The sequence below is a fragment of the Sapajus apella genome, unplaced genomic scaffold, assembly GCF_009761245.1.
Source record: "Sapajus apella isolate SASKATOON/1434 unplaced genomic scaffold, GSC_monkey_1.0 scaffold1, whole genome shotgun sequence".
NCBI lineage: Eukaryota > Metazoa > Chordata > Mammalia > Primates > Cebidae > Sapajus > Sapajus apella.
In genome coordinates, this window is record NW_022436941.1 from 28,058,488 (window position 1) to 28,073,932 (window position 15,445).

General features: G+C 41.2%; 1 protein-coding gene across 6 annotated transcripts in view; it reads right to left on the reverse strand.

Annotated features, from left to right (window-relative positions):
• APC (APC regulator of WNT signaling pathway) overlaps window positions 1-10,641 on the reverse strand; it is a 151,521-nt gene extending 140,880 nt beyond the window's left edge. For all 6 annotated transcript variants that reach the window (XM_032274463.1, XM_032274444.1, XM_032274465.1 and 3 more), the window contains exon 1: window positions 10,261-10,641. In XM_032274463.1, coding sequence (XP_032130354.1) covers window positions 10,261-10,425 — 165 coding nt within the window. In that variant the 5' untranslated portion in view covers window positions 10,426-10,641. The remainder of the gene's footprint in view (window positions 1-10,260) is intronic.
• Window positions 10,642-15,445: the final 4,804 nt, after the last annotated feature.

Genomic DNA, 15,445 nt, shown 5'->3' on the forward strand with positions numbered 1-15,445 from the left:
ACCCAAAGAATCCAATGCCTAATCACGGCATAGTAAAACAGAAAGCCAAAGCCAAAGATAAAAGTCTTAAAAGCAGCCGAACAAAATCACATTGTCTTAAAAGCTAATACAGGAAGAGTTGAGGTCTCAACAACAATGAAATGTGCTGAAGTGAAGTGACCACCAACATAAAACGTGCTAAAATAGGGTAACTGCTAACCTAGAATTCTGTACCTAGCAAAAATATCCTTTAAGAATGAGGTAAAATAAAGACATTTTCAAGCAGACTAAAGGAAATTCTGAAGGGTGTGTTTCAGATCCTTCAAGATCAAAGAAAATCGTAAGTGCAAGATCACAGGGGAAGTAAAAACATGGTAAAGACATGCATTAACTTATATAAAATATTGGCAGTATAAAACAATAACAATAATAAGGAAGACAGAGAAAAATTAGAATGAATTAAAATACACAACAAAACTATGTAAGTAGGGGCTGGGCACAGTTGCTTACACCTGTAATCCCAGAACTTTCGGAGGCCAAGGCAGGCAGATCACTTGAGGCTGGGACTTCAAGACCAGCCTGGCCAACCTGGTGAAATCCCATATCTACTCAAAATACACACACACAAAAATTAGCTAGACATGGTGGCACATGCCTATAATCCTAGCTACTTGGGAAGGTGAAGCATGAGAATTGCTTGAACCCAGGAGGCGGAGGCTACAGTGAACCAAGATCAGACTACTGCACTCCAGCCTGGGCGACAGAGCAAGACCCTGTCTCAAAACCACCACCACAACAAAAACAAACAAACAAACAAATAATCAAACAAAAATTACATGAGTAGGGCTGCAAGTAAGTAGAATTAAAGTGCATCAACTGGGAAGAGGATGACGGTATTGATTAACATTAGACTTTATAAGATAGATAACAATTTCTAGAATGACTAGTAAAAGAAGATCAAACAATAATAAAGAGAAAGCTAGCGTTGTTATATTAATCCCAAACTAGACTTTAATGTAAAAGTACTACCAGAATAAGAGGAAAACTTGAAAATGTTAAGTCACTGAGAAGACATAGCTATTACACATTTCTATGCATCTAATACCATAGCCTTAAATATATAAAAGATTAGAGAACTACATGGGAAATACTCAAATCCACAATCATAATGGATTATCTTAACATAACCTTTTAGTAACTGATGAGCAAACAAAAGATCACCTATGATACTCAAGATTTGAAATGCAGGGTTAACAAATACTACCTAATGAAAAAAATACAGAGACCTGGACTCAATAACGGGAGAGCGGGGAAAAAAAGACAATATACTGGGCCATATGCAGATTTCAAATTTTAAGTCTGAAATCATAGGCCTTTAAAACAGAGTATGTTCTTAGATTACACTGTAATTTTACAAACTAAAAAAAAAATAACTAGAAAATCTCCATATGTTTAGAAATAAAAATATAATACTTTGAAATAGTCCAAAAGTCAAAGTATAAATCATAATAAAAGCCTGAAAACATTTTAAGTGAATTATAAAAATATGTACCAAGAAAAACTACATATCAAAACTAGTAATAGAGCTAGCTAAAACGGTGCTTAGAGGAAAATGTTTAACTTTATGAATATATTTAAAAAGAAGAAATGATGAAAATTAAAGAACTTCACAAAAGAACTCCCCAAAAGGTAGAAGGGAAGGAAATGAGGAGCAGAAATTAACACAATAGAAAATAAACATACAACAGACTAGCGAAATTCAAAATACGGTTATTTGGAAAGACTACTATCTCTGGTGAAACTAATAAAGGAAAAGGAAAAGATACAAATAATCTATGTCAGATATGAAAAGGGAATCTTTTCCTGCACCCATTAAAAGGTCCACAGAATATCTGTTACAGACAATTTCATGCCAGTAAATTTAAAATTTTAGACCAAAAAATTCTTAGGGAAAGAATTACAAAAATATTGACTAGAAAACTTGAATAGACTTAATACATTGAATTAATAATTAAAAACCTTTCCTCCTAACACAGAGAAATGATAAAAGCTCAAGGTGACAGGTACTCTAAATACCCTGACTTGATCATTACACATTTTATGCATGTATCAAAACATCACATGTACCCCATAAATATGTACAAATATTAAATACCAATTTTAAAAAAACCTTCCCACAAAGAAAACTTCCAGCCCATATGGTTTATCTGACATGCCATAACAAATATTTCGGGAAGAATTCATTCCAATTATACACAAACTCTTCCAGAACCAAAAACGATGGGTACCTCATTTTATTCTATTTCACATCTTAACAAGAACGGTATAGGCCACCTCACTCATGAGCCCTCAGGTCTCTTGGCACAACAGGCTTCTCAAAAAGCCCTTCCCTTACCAAACTAAATTAGTATCCCCTGTCCCCTGAACCTATTTTATTCTATTTCAAGGCCTTTATACTATCTGATGTTATTTGTGTGTGAATGTGTACATATATAATATTTATTGACTATGTCCCCCACTAAAATTTAAGCTCAGACAACAGAGACTCTGTTTTGTTCCCAATGTTGCCACACTATCTGCCCACAGCAGGCCCTCAAAAATATTTGTTGAATTAAGAATTGTTTTTGGTTTTGTTGAGAAAATGACAAAAACACAAGCAGAACTCAGTAATGCTTTCAAATGAATTCATACTCTATTATAATAATCGCAAGAGCATCATATAATCTTTAGTGGTAGGAGTACATTGTACATAATTAAGGTTTCAAAAACAACCGATGAAGGAATGAGGCATTCTTAAATTTTCAAAACGTCTTCCATCCGCAAGGGGAACCACAACTCTATTTCAATAGTTGTTATATATACCTGTTTCTTCCTTTCTGTATTAGGCACAAAATCATTCACTAATTCTTTCCATAAACAGTTATTGTACACTACTATGCCAGACAGTATTCCAGATATTTAGACATTAAAGATACAATAATTAAGACAAGGTAGAGTAATGCATTGGGCAGGAAAATAATATGGAGTGTGATATATAATAGAGGCATATAGATTGTAAAGTTGAAGCATGATAGAGGAGCTAATAAACTTTTTAGGGGGTAGGTGTTTAGGGAAGGTTTCAAAAGTAGTGATGCTAAATACTTGTAAAGTCAAACACAAAATATTTTTCATTTTACTATATGTGAAATGAGGATACGAAGTCTCAAAGTACTACAGTAATTTGCTACCATAAGATAAGCTAGCCCAAGAATGAAACCAAATCATGGGGAATGACGGAGCAGAATGAATCAGAGAAATTAAGGCCTTGATGTTTCCATGTGAGCCACTGGATGAAGTTTAACTATAAGATCTTAGCTGAAGTTTAACTACAAGATTGACTCAGTCCCTTTTTTGTTTAAGCCAGTTTTCTGTTTGGTCATTTGCAATATACGAATACAGATGAGTCTCTGAATTCTTTCAAAAGGCAAAGCATTTGCTAATTTCAGTGTATTCACATGCAGGGGCACTACTGGTATTTTTGAAGGGACAATTCTGTTTTGTGGGACCATTCCAAACATCACAGGACACTTAGTGTATCTGGCCTTACCTCACAGTCACTGTGACAATCAAAAATGGCCCCATATAGTATTTCCAAACATTTCCCATCCCCAAGGGGAACCACAACTCTATTTCAATAGTTGTTATATACATCTGTTTCTCACAGTAGCTCCAACAGATACGCTTAAATGTACTTAATGCAGTCTCAAACTGGAATATACCATGGAAATATTCTAATTTTACATAATAATTCATTTTTAACCAGTCACCTATGAATATCTAAATGTTCAGCCAAAATCCTATGCATACGCTGGGGGCGGTAGCTCAAGTCTGTAATCCCAGTACTTTGGGAGGCTGAGGCAGGCAGATCACTTGAGATCAGGAGTTCGAGACCAGCCTGGCCAACATGGCAAAACCCTGTCTCTACTAAAAATACAAAAACTAGCTGGGTGTGGTGGCAGGCGCCTGTAATTCCAGCTACTCAGGAGGTTGAGGCAGGAGAATCGCTGAACCCAGGAGGTGGAGGTTACACTGAGCTGAAATCGAGCCACTGTGCTCCAGCCTGAGTGACACAATGAGACTGTCCAAAAAAAAAAAAAAAAAAAACCATCCACCAAAATCCTATGTATGGCTTATATTAACTCTTGGTGTAAACAGTGTTTTAAATTTACCACTATTATCTGAAAATTCTTATTTAATTTTCTCCATACAAGACTATCACTGACACTATCTGTTACCTTCTAATCAGCTATTTGCCTGCCCTCTTCCTAGACTGAAATGCCACATATTCATTTTCCCAGCCTCCTTGCAACTAAGGCAGGGACACGCCAGGATGGACATCTGAAAGAGGGCTTCTGTGAGAGGTTTAGCTGCCTAATTAAGACATGAGAGGATAAACTTCCAGCTGTCTTTGATGTGAGAATGTGATGACTGGAGCAGAAAGAGCCATCTGCAACCATGATGGCAAAGTCTGAGCCCAAAGTTAAGCACACTAAGGATAGCTAAGCATAAAGATGGAAAGCACCTGGATCCTTGATGAACTCATTGCATAGCTAAATTGACTAACCATGGAATACTCCATTTCTGGACTTTTTATGTGAGATACTTTTTTTTTTTCCGAGACAGAGTCTCACTCTGCAGCCCGGGGTGGAGTGCAGTGGTACAATACTGGCTCACTGCAACCTCCACCTTCCAGGTTTAAGTGATTCTCCTGCCTCAGCCTTGTGAGTAGCTGGGATTACAGGCACCTGCCACCATGCCCAGCTAATTTCTGTATTTTTAGTAGAGACAGGCTTTCACTATGTTAGCCAGGCTGGTCTTGAACTCCTGCCCTCAAGTGATCCGCCCGCCCTGGCCTCTCAAAGTGCTGGTATTACAGGCATGAGCCATCACGCCCAGCCCAAGATACTGTTTAAATCAATGTTAACTGAGTATTATACAACTTGGGGGCGTAACTAATACAAGATGTATTCAAGATCTGACAAGTGATTGACAGTGGTAGAAGAACCAAGATTTCTGAAAGATTTCAAGACTGGGTGGTTGAGAGAGAGGTAATTAGAAAAGAGAAATCAGGGGGAAGAGGAATACAAACACACACATGCTGTTGGGCACAGTGGCTCATGCCTGTAATCCCAGCACTTTGAGACTCTCAGGTGGATCACTTGAGCCCAGGAGTGTGACACCAGCCTGAGCAAAACAGCAAGATCCGTCTCTTTAAAAAAAAAAAAAAAAGAAAAGAAAAGAAAAGCTGGGTGTGGTGGTGCACACCTGCAGTCCTAGCTACTCAGGAGGCTAAGGGCTGGGACAGGAGGACTGCTTGAGCCTGAGAGGTCTAGGCTACAGTGAGCCGTGATTATGCCACTGCATGCTAGCCTGGGTGACAAAGTAAAACTCCGTCTGTATCAAAAACAACAAAACACATATGGGCACATATAAACACAATAGGTGAGAGTTGGTGAATAGAGATCAAACTGACTCAGTTTAGTATGAGTTAAACTTAATGGCAGTATATATTAGACATACATAGGAGGAAGTGGAAGTGGGGAATTATAGAACTGAGAAACAGCCACACAGAAATAATGGTTTATATCATAAAGGAGAAACAGCCACACAGAAATGATGGTTTGTATCATAAAGGATATGATCACCAAGAGAACACAGTGAAAAGCATATGGAACCTTGATGACACTGGTTACTTCTCCAGGATCCATTTCTTCTTCCCTGTATTGTTTGCAGTCCTTATATTCAGATAAGATTCACTCCATTGGCTAGGAGGCCACTTAGGATAATTCCATCCCTCTGGACAAAGATACTATTACAGCTTTGGCAGCTTGATCTATGTTTGTTTAATCACACTAGAGCTCAGGATTCTTGGGAAAAGGCTAGGAGAAGAGGCCTTCTCTCTCCCTTTGGAAATAAATGCAGGGGCTATAATATGAACATCACTGGTGGCAATTATTTTTATTAGAAGGGAAGCCTAAAGCCCAAACAGGATGACAATGTTGAGAGAACAGCCCTGATGACATGACAAAGCACTCTTTCTTTTTTTAAGACAGTCTCACTCTGTCAGCAGGCTGGAGTACAGTGGTACGGCCTCAGCTCACTGCAACCTCTGCATCCCAGGTTCAAGTGATTCTCCTGCCTCAGCCTCCATAGTAGCTAGGACTACAGGCACATGCCACCACGCCCAGCTAATTTTTGTATGTTTAGTAGAGACGTGGTTTCACCATGTTGGTCTCAATCTCTTGACCTCGTGATCCACCTGCCTCGGCCTCCCAAAGTGCTGGGATTACAGGCGCTCTGAGCCACCATGCCCAGCTAACAAAGTACTCTTCAAGCCAGTTCTGTCTATGTACTTGCCAATTACATGAACCAGAACATCTCTTTGGGTTTTTTGTTATTTGAGATGGGGTCTAGCTCTGTCACCCAGACTGAAGTGCAGTGGCCCAATCATAGCTCACTGCAGCCTTGAACTCCGGTCCTCAAGCAGTCTTTCCACATCAGTCTCCCAAAACTGATGGGATTACAGGTGTGAGACACCATGGCCCAGCTTACCTTTCATTTTTAAATTCCATTTGCAGCCTAACTGACATAAGGAAAAATGTGAGGAAACTCCCTGAGAAATAGAGAATCGGGAAGTATAATGCAGAAAAGCCAAGAAATTAGATCGTTTTATGACTACAGAAGAGAATATATTTCACAACTGGTCTAGGGCAGCAGTCCCCAACCTTTTTGGCACCGGGGACTGGTTTTGTGGAAGACAATTTTTCCATGCCACAGGAGTTGGGTGGGGGATGGTTTCAGGATGAAACTGTTCCACCTCAGATCACCAGGCATTAGTCAGTCTCATAAGGAATATGCAACCCAGATCCCTTGCATGTGCAGTTCACAACAAGGTTGGTGCTCCTATGAGAATTCAATGCCGTCACTGATCTACTGATCTGTCAGGAGTTGAAGCTCAGGCAGTAGTGCTTGCTTCCCTGCTGCTCACCTCCTGCTGTGCTGCCCAGTTCCTAACACCAAACAAGCCAAGGACCAATACTGTCTGCAGCCTGGGGGTTGGGGACCCCTGGGTCTAAGGAAACCAAGGATGACAGAGGAAACGCCATTGGATTTGGTGATTAGGAGGTCACAGATAACTTTTAAAACAACAGTTTTGGTGGTGAAATGGTAAAGACAGTCTGACTACAAAGGATATAAGCATTTAGTAAGAACGCTACAATGTACCAGATACTTTGATGGATATTTAACATGTGTTAATTTCTTCAATCACCCCCCTGTCAGCTAAGTATAACATATTTTGTAGATACAAAATGAAATCTGAATAGTAACATACCCACAGCCACACAGCTACTAAAGTGGTTTTCAAAGACTTCAAAACCAAGATCAAAAGTTCTATCTTGCTCAAAAGTCAATGTTCTTCCTATTATAACAGCTTCCTGGGATGAAAGAATGAGTCTTTAAAGAAAAGAATAGAAATACAGTGGCATAGTGGACTCAAACTTTAGAAGATTCTCCTAGAGTTGAACAGCACACACACTTATATGGCAGGTTAGCAGAAAATACAAGCATCTATGTAGGCTAGAGGGGCAGAGGCTGAAGAAGGTGAACAGGAAGTGATAACAAACAGTTTCTAGGGAAAGAAAAATGGGAAAAGATAATCATGGACACATTGGAAGGAGGGGGTTGCTTTTGAAAAGAAGGAAGGTCATTTCTTCCTCTGAGATATAAGTAAATATAGAGGTGACATTGGGATAAAACAAGTGAAATAGAAGTATACCTCAGATGGTTGAGATTTTTCTCAGTAAAGGAAGAGATCAAGTCATTTGCTATAAAAACCTTTAGGAAATGAGGAAAAAAAGGAACAGAAAACTAGAGAGCCAGCAGAGAACACCAACTCACATAAAAACTGACCAATATCCTTACATAGTTGTCTCTGATGTCCCTCAGAATTACAGGGGCCAAACTGATAAAGCTAATGAGACTCAGGGCTGGAGACTGGAAAGGTAAGTCTATAGAAAGTGAGACATTTTAGGCCATTAATATGAGCTTAGTAAAAGCTGATGATCATGGGATCCTGGTTACACAGGGAGGCAAATGAAATCTGTACTAGGGTAATGGGTTGGATGAACAGAGAGACAAAGAATGTAGATAAAGAGGAAGAGAGAGCGAGAAGGGAAAAAAAAACACCAAATTCCATAAGAGCGGAACAGTGAGAGGGTTTTGTCTGTTTTGAGACAGGGTCTCACTGCCGCCCAGACTGGAATGCAATGGCACAATCTTGGCTCCCTATAACCTCTGCATCTGAAGCTCAATTATCCTCCTGCCTCGGTCTCCCAAGTAGCTGAGATCACAGGCATGCACCACCATGCCTGGCTTATTTTTGTTTTTGTACAGATGAGGTTTCACCACGTTGCCTAGGCTGGTCTCGAACTCCTGGACTCAAGCAGTCCACCCACCTTGGTCTCTTCCAAAGTGCTGGTATTACAGGCATGAGCCACCACACCCTGCTAAACTGAGAGGTTTTAAAGAGAGTTTTGTGGTCAGATGTTTTTCGACACAGAGCTTCAAATCATTCTGCCAGAAGCAGTGAGCCATTAGGGCTCAGCAGCCCCTGCTTAGCTACTGTCCCTTCAAACTGTATTCAGAGAATTCAGAGACAACCAACTCTAAAAACAGACAGACTTTGATTCTAGAAAAGTGAAGGCTAGCAAGGAATGAACTAGTCCATACAAGAATCAAACATAAAAATATTCCTCCTTCTTTTAAGCTGAACAATTCTATCACTAAAATTTAAAAATGCATTAAAAGGTCAAAAGTCCACAGCAAAGGGTAAAACAGATTATGTGTTATGAGACAGAATGAAAAGTAAACAAATCTGTTAGGCTATATATAACCCACAAGTTAAGGACTTTTAGCATACAATTCTAAAACAGCAGGCATAGTTTGTGCTTAGTAACTTCTGAGAACATCGAGCACAGCTTCAAGAAAACTACATTGCTCAATTTAATGTTAGTAAACAAGGTCCACCCATTTGCAATCCCAAAGGGCAACCTATCATTTATATTTTTAATCTCACTTCTACAATTTTCGGGCTCTTGACACATTACCCAACCCTTCCATACAGGGAAAGATGGAAAAATTAGCCATGGCAACGTCCTCCACTACCGCTTTGATCCCACATTTTACACTTACTCTGACAAGGTACCACGGTATTTAGGACAGTTTTTTATACCAGTAATTCTCACTACCCTTGCTCCATTAATAAAGGAGGGAAAACTGGGCCTGGCACAAGCCTAAATTACATAGAAAATATCAAGTACTCTTAAGGAGTGTTAAGCAGTAGCAACAATCGAGAATACAAATAATTTAAGAAGTTTTGAACTTAAAAAGCTTTTCTCCATTTTAGTCCTTTCTAAATAGAAACAAATGGTTTGTACAACATGGAATTCTAAAACGTCAGTGGCCAAGTGGGCAATTTAAGCTAACACTGAATAAAAGAATAAATATCTATCCTTGCTTGTACCATTATGCGATATCTTACACGTACTGTATAAGGTCTTTTTAAAAACGAACATAACACTTCCCAATTCTTTCACTACATCTAGAAAGCTCATGCCCCCACCTCAAAGGTTCAGAGACCAAAGATTTCCTACGGCCGAAAAAAATCAATGATTTCGATGAACAATCATTTGCCGACACAGGCACCATTCCTCTACTCGGTGGGTCAAAGAGTCAAACTGACCTAAGCCATCCCAGGCTCCCGGGGTCTTGATTCTCTCATCAAAGTGGACAAAATTCACTGGCCTCTAGATAAAAGCCCTTTCTTTGTAACTCCACATGCCGGGCTATCGGGTAATTTTCCCAGGCAGAGAGTTTACAACTTTTAGAGGAAGCAAGAGGATCGAAACGAGGAAGATGGGGAAACGACTAAAATTGTAGGGGCGGACGACCCACCCACCTAACGCGAATGGGGCACCGCTTTAAAGCGCGAAGCTCCAGCAGCCAGGAAAGGTGGAGGACGGCGGGCGTCGCGACCCCCCACTCACTGTGTGAGAATGGAGGACCTGCAAAGCCAGGGGCCAACTGGAGGCCTGAACGGGGAGTGCGGGGAGGGGAAAGGGTGAGATGTGAAGCCAAGAAAGCCAGAGTCGGGCCGAACACCGTAAGGTCGCCCGAGCAGCTGCGGGGCAAAGCCGAGGAAGCTTTGCCGGGGGAGACGTCAATGCTTGCAGCCTCACTCACCTGCCAGACGCTCGCCCAGTAGCCAGAAGCACGAGCGCCGCCTGCGCTCTTCCCCTCCTGCCAGACACAGCTCCCGCCGCCGCCGGTGCTCCAGGACCCGAGAGTTGAGGGTGGTACAGAAGCGGGCAAAGCTGCGACCGGACCGGAGCCCAGGGAGGCGTACATAGGGGGCGCCGGGGGCCCAAGAAGGCAACTGCGTGCCTCACCTTCCTTACCAACAGCCAACAACGCTTCTCGGGAACAACATCGCACCAACCTCGGTCCGCTGCTCACGGGCCTTAGCCCGCAGGTCCCCACCAGCAGCGGCCGGGCTTCCGGCGGCCACACCCCGCCCCTTTGCTACTTGTCCTCCGCCATCTTGTGGGAGGCGGGAAGAATACAGTGCGCATGCGTGAGTGGTGGTGCCGGCGTCCCACGGCCCGAGGACTAGAGCCTCTTAGGCGCAGGCGCATAGCCTGCTGCGCTCCGCTTGAGGGGCCCTGCCCTGCGGACCTGTCCCGTGAGCCATTGCTGCCTGGGCAGCCGAGTCTCGGTCGCCGCACCTACTCGCCATCTCTGAATTGTGCTGCAGCCTAGTTAATAGATCCTTCTGCACACATTCGTCCGTTATTCTGCAAACATCTATCGCGTGCTTGCTATGTGCTACTCCCCGTACTAGACGCTGATTATAGAAAAATGAATAAAACTCCATCCCAGTCCCACAGGGACTCATAAGATAGCGGAGAAACTGAGATGAACAAGTTATTTTGTAGCTACGACCTCTACTACCCCACCATCTCTATCACCCTGTAGTTTTCATTCAAAACACATTCTTCCTGTTTGTCTCATAGTTTGATACGTTATCTTGCATTACCTCTTCAGTTTCATTTCATTCAATGTTAATTAAGCAAACAATATCATTTGGGTTTCCGATGTATACTAGATATTGTTTCAGGCTCTAGATTTACAGCAATAAGAAATACAAACTCATGGAACTTACATTCTAGTGTGAAAGAATAGACAATAAAAGTAAACAAAAGAATGTTTGTCAGTGATAAGGGAGAGGAAGAGAGCAAACCACACGGAAAGACGATGGACAATGAGGGGTGGTGATTAGTGATCTTTCTCCAGAGGTGACATTTAATCTGAAGCCTGACTGACCCCAGGAGCCATCAGCAGGTCTGGGGCAAAAGCTTTCAGAGAGAGGGAACAACGGAACAGAGCCTGAGGTGGTAGCAAGTCTGATATGAAAGAGAGGCAGAAAGAATAGGTGGCATGGACAGTGGGGAGGAGATGGGGTGGGGGGAAGCAGAGGCCAAATCAGGTAGAGCCTCCAGGTCATGGTGAGAAGTTGGATTTTATTCAAAATGGCCCTTGTATGTCGTGGACACTGTCTCCCATATTCCCCCTACTCCTCTTCAAACACTTCTAGCTCCTGACTGCCTTGCTGCTTTGTATATGCCCCCTTGACTACCTGGAAGACCCTTCCTCTTATTCTTTATTCTAACTTGTTATCTTTCAAGTTGCAGTTTAAATGTCACCTCAGAAAGTCCATCCTTCCTAAGTAAAATAAATTTCCCCATGCTTTCCTTATTATTCTCAATCATTGCACCTTAACATTTCTTCCATGATACTCTATGTTTTTAAATGATCTAGTTACTGTTTCTTCACTGCCTCCACAGTAAACAGTGGACTCTGTAAGAGAGGGAAGACGTTTTGTTCACCAATGAATACACGGTGCTTAGCACGGGGCCTGGCATGGGTGATCTGTCACTCAGTGTCTGTTGATTTAATGAGTGTGGAAGTTTGTCAGCATCTAAGTAGTTAGCAGTGTACTATATTGGTTTCACTTGTTGATTTTTAAAATTAAATGCAAGTCACTTCTTATTTATATGTCTCCTCAACTAGATTATAAATAGGAACCTTGGAGAGAGAGAGAATGGGATGGAGAAGGGTGGGTGATTGTGGGGCAGTGGGCAGGGATTGTATTACATATGTTTGTAGTATAGGGAGAAGGAAGGCTTCAAGTTAATAGAAGCCCTGTTATATGTGCTGTGAACTATGTTTACATAAAATCCTCACTACAGCCCTGCTGGATAATTATCCTCACTTATATACATGGGCAAATTCAGAGAGATTATAAGTCCCTTGCCCAAGGTCTCACGTTAAGGGATAGTGCTGACCGTAAAGTCCATGCCCTTCCCCTCTAGAGAAATTGAATTTGGAGACAGGCTTATTCAGTGATTTGATTCTGTGTCATTAGCAGGCTTTCATTAGAGATTTCAGCTACCACTACTTAAGAGTCCCAGTCAAGTTACCATCCCTGTATAGGACCTCACAAAGGGCCTGACTAAAAACTACTGTCGTTCTTTTCTTTCGAACTAGAGCAGAGCTCATTTTACCATTTTCCTTTTAATGTTTTTAAAATTCTGTATTTATTTTTATTAATAACTTATGTACCTTTCCATTAAAGGAAAAGAAGAAATACCAGCAAAATGGAAACATATTCTAAATGCTGGCTGCATCCATTGGTAAGGCTTCTCACTGTGCCTAGAGGGGACCAGCTCTCCCATCTAGGTCCCAGCTTATACCTTAGACCCCAAAGACCCCTCTGGCAAAGACTTATAGGCTCACTGCAACAACCACTTTTTCCACTGACTTATCAGAATTGTACACCATAATTTCCCCTTTAAATGGGAAAGCTGTCTCAGGATGGCTGGGGAGACCTGCTAGAAAGAATGGGGCTGCCATCTTATTTGTGGGGGCCATTTAGTCCTTATATGAGAGAAGAAATTCACTGGACTCATAACATATGCTTATCAGCTAAACCCTATCAGTCCATATGCAAATCAAGTAGTAGGTAGGAATATATACTTGAAAACACTTCCCCACCTTCTACCTCACTATAATGTAATCCTTGGAATAAATCCTAGAAACAAGACAAAGTCTTCAGTTTCTATGGTATTTGCTTCTCTTTTGGTTACCATCTGTTAGAGGCTGAATTGTGCTACTCCAAAAAAAGGTATATTGAAGTTGTAACTTTCAGTTCCAAAGAAGGTACCCTTATTTTGAAATAGAGTTATTGCAGATATAATTAAGATAAAATGAGATCATACTGCGATAGGGTAGGATAGCCCACCATGACTATGGTCCCTTTAAGAAGATGACCATGTGAAGACAGAGACAGAAAATGAGGATGCCACATGAGAACAAAGGCAAATTGGAATTATGCAGCTATAAGCCAAGGAATGCCAAAGACTGCCAGCAAACCATCAGAAGCAAGGAAGTAGCATGCATGGACTTTCCTACAGGTTTCAGAGAGTACATGCCCCTGTAGACACCTTGACTTTGGATTTATAACTTTCAGAACTGTCAGTCAATAAATGTCTATTGTTTTAAGCCACCCAATCTATGGTTCTCTGTCACAACAGCTCTATGAAATTAATACACTATTTTATCTGGCAGGGCCTGAGACAGAAGAAAGGGACGTAGGCAAGCAATGAGGAGGCCTGAGCTATGCCCCAACTTGGCAGCAAGCCAGCTGCACGACCTCAAGCCAGTCACCGAGCAACAGTTTCCTCATCTGTACAAACAGGGATAATGATAGCCGCCCTGCCGACTTCAAAGATCTGCAGTGATAACTAACAAATATTTTTCCAGTGATGCTGAGACCAAGGTCTGACAGATACTAAGAAACAATGATGTAAAGACAGAGTTCCAGCCACACAAAATTTTACAGTCTGGCTGAGAAAACAAGACACTTTCCTATGATAACTAGTGTGGGCCAAGTGCCAAGTGCGTGGTTTGGATCTTATTCACTATTGATGTTGAAAAAGGGAAGGATCCTGTAGACTGGGGTGTAGAGGCAGATATCATGAAGGGCGTTAGCAGAGAAGGAGTTTATTAGAAGGATATTGAACACCTATAGGATCGTCAGGAATAGGACACAACATTATGCCCAAAACTGGTCTCAAGAAGCCATCACTGTAGCCACTGCTGGAGGCAAATACCAAAACTGACACTGCCAATATCACTTGACCCAGACTGGATGATGCCCTTGCTGCCCCTGGAAACTAGATACAGTTACTATCACTGCCACTACTCTCAACAGAATGGAGGGTCACTTCACATTCACCACATTAGCTTTCAACCTCAAGCCTAGAACGGGGGCAAATAATGGATATAACCTCGTCATACATTAACACTCTAGCTACATGCTGTCCAATAGGAATATAATGCAAGCTATATGCATAATTTAAAATTTTCTAGTAGCAACATAAAAAGGTTAAAAAACAACAAAACATCAGCCTCTGATCCTAGCACCTTGTGAAGCCAAGATGGGAAGATCGCTTTTGACCAGGAATTTGAGAACAGCCTGAGTAACATAGTAAGACATTGTCTCTACCAAAAAAAAAATTAGTTGGGCATGGTGGTGCATGCCTGTAGTCCTTGTTACTCAGTAGGCTGAGGCAGGAGGATCACTTGAGCCCAGGAGTTCCAGGCTGCAGTAAACTGTGATTGTGACACTGCACTCCAGCCTGAGTGACTGGGAGAGACCCTGACTCTAAAACAAAGCAAAACAAAGACCAAGTGAAATTAATTTGAATACTATATTTTATTTAACCCAATATATCTAAAATATTTCAACATGTGGCATTAGCTCTATGTCAAGTGCTCACATGTTGCCAGTGGCTACCGTATTTGATAGCACAGCACTAATTAATAGGAAGGCCAGGAAAATGAGCATATGAACTTTTAATTTCCGTAGGGAGAGGGGATTTCTGCTTAATGAGGAAGGCAATCTCCTAAACACAGAAAGAGAATTAAGACGTTGTCTTACAAATGGAAAATAAAGTTAAAGGAAAACCAAGACTGGATTGTAGAGAATGGAAGTTTATCACCACATTATGAAATTAAATGTTCTTAGTTTACAATGGTATTCCATTGTAAACTAAGAACATTTAATTTCATAATGTAGTGACTGAGAGCCACTAAAAGTTTGTGAAATGGGGAAGTAGTTTGAAAATTTAATAAAAGTACCATGCAGGTGTAGATGATAAATTACACTTGGAGTTAGAAATTCTGGCCAGTATATCGCCCAGTAATTTTTGATAATCACTTAAGGTATGCAAGTTGCTAGTATTTAATTTAACCTTTTGAGGTCTTACTGACTGGGAAGTTAGTTTTTTGGTTTTGTTTTGTTTTG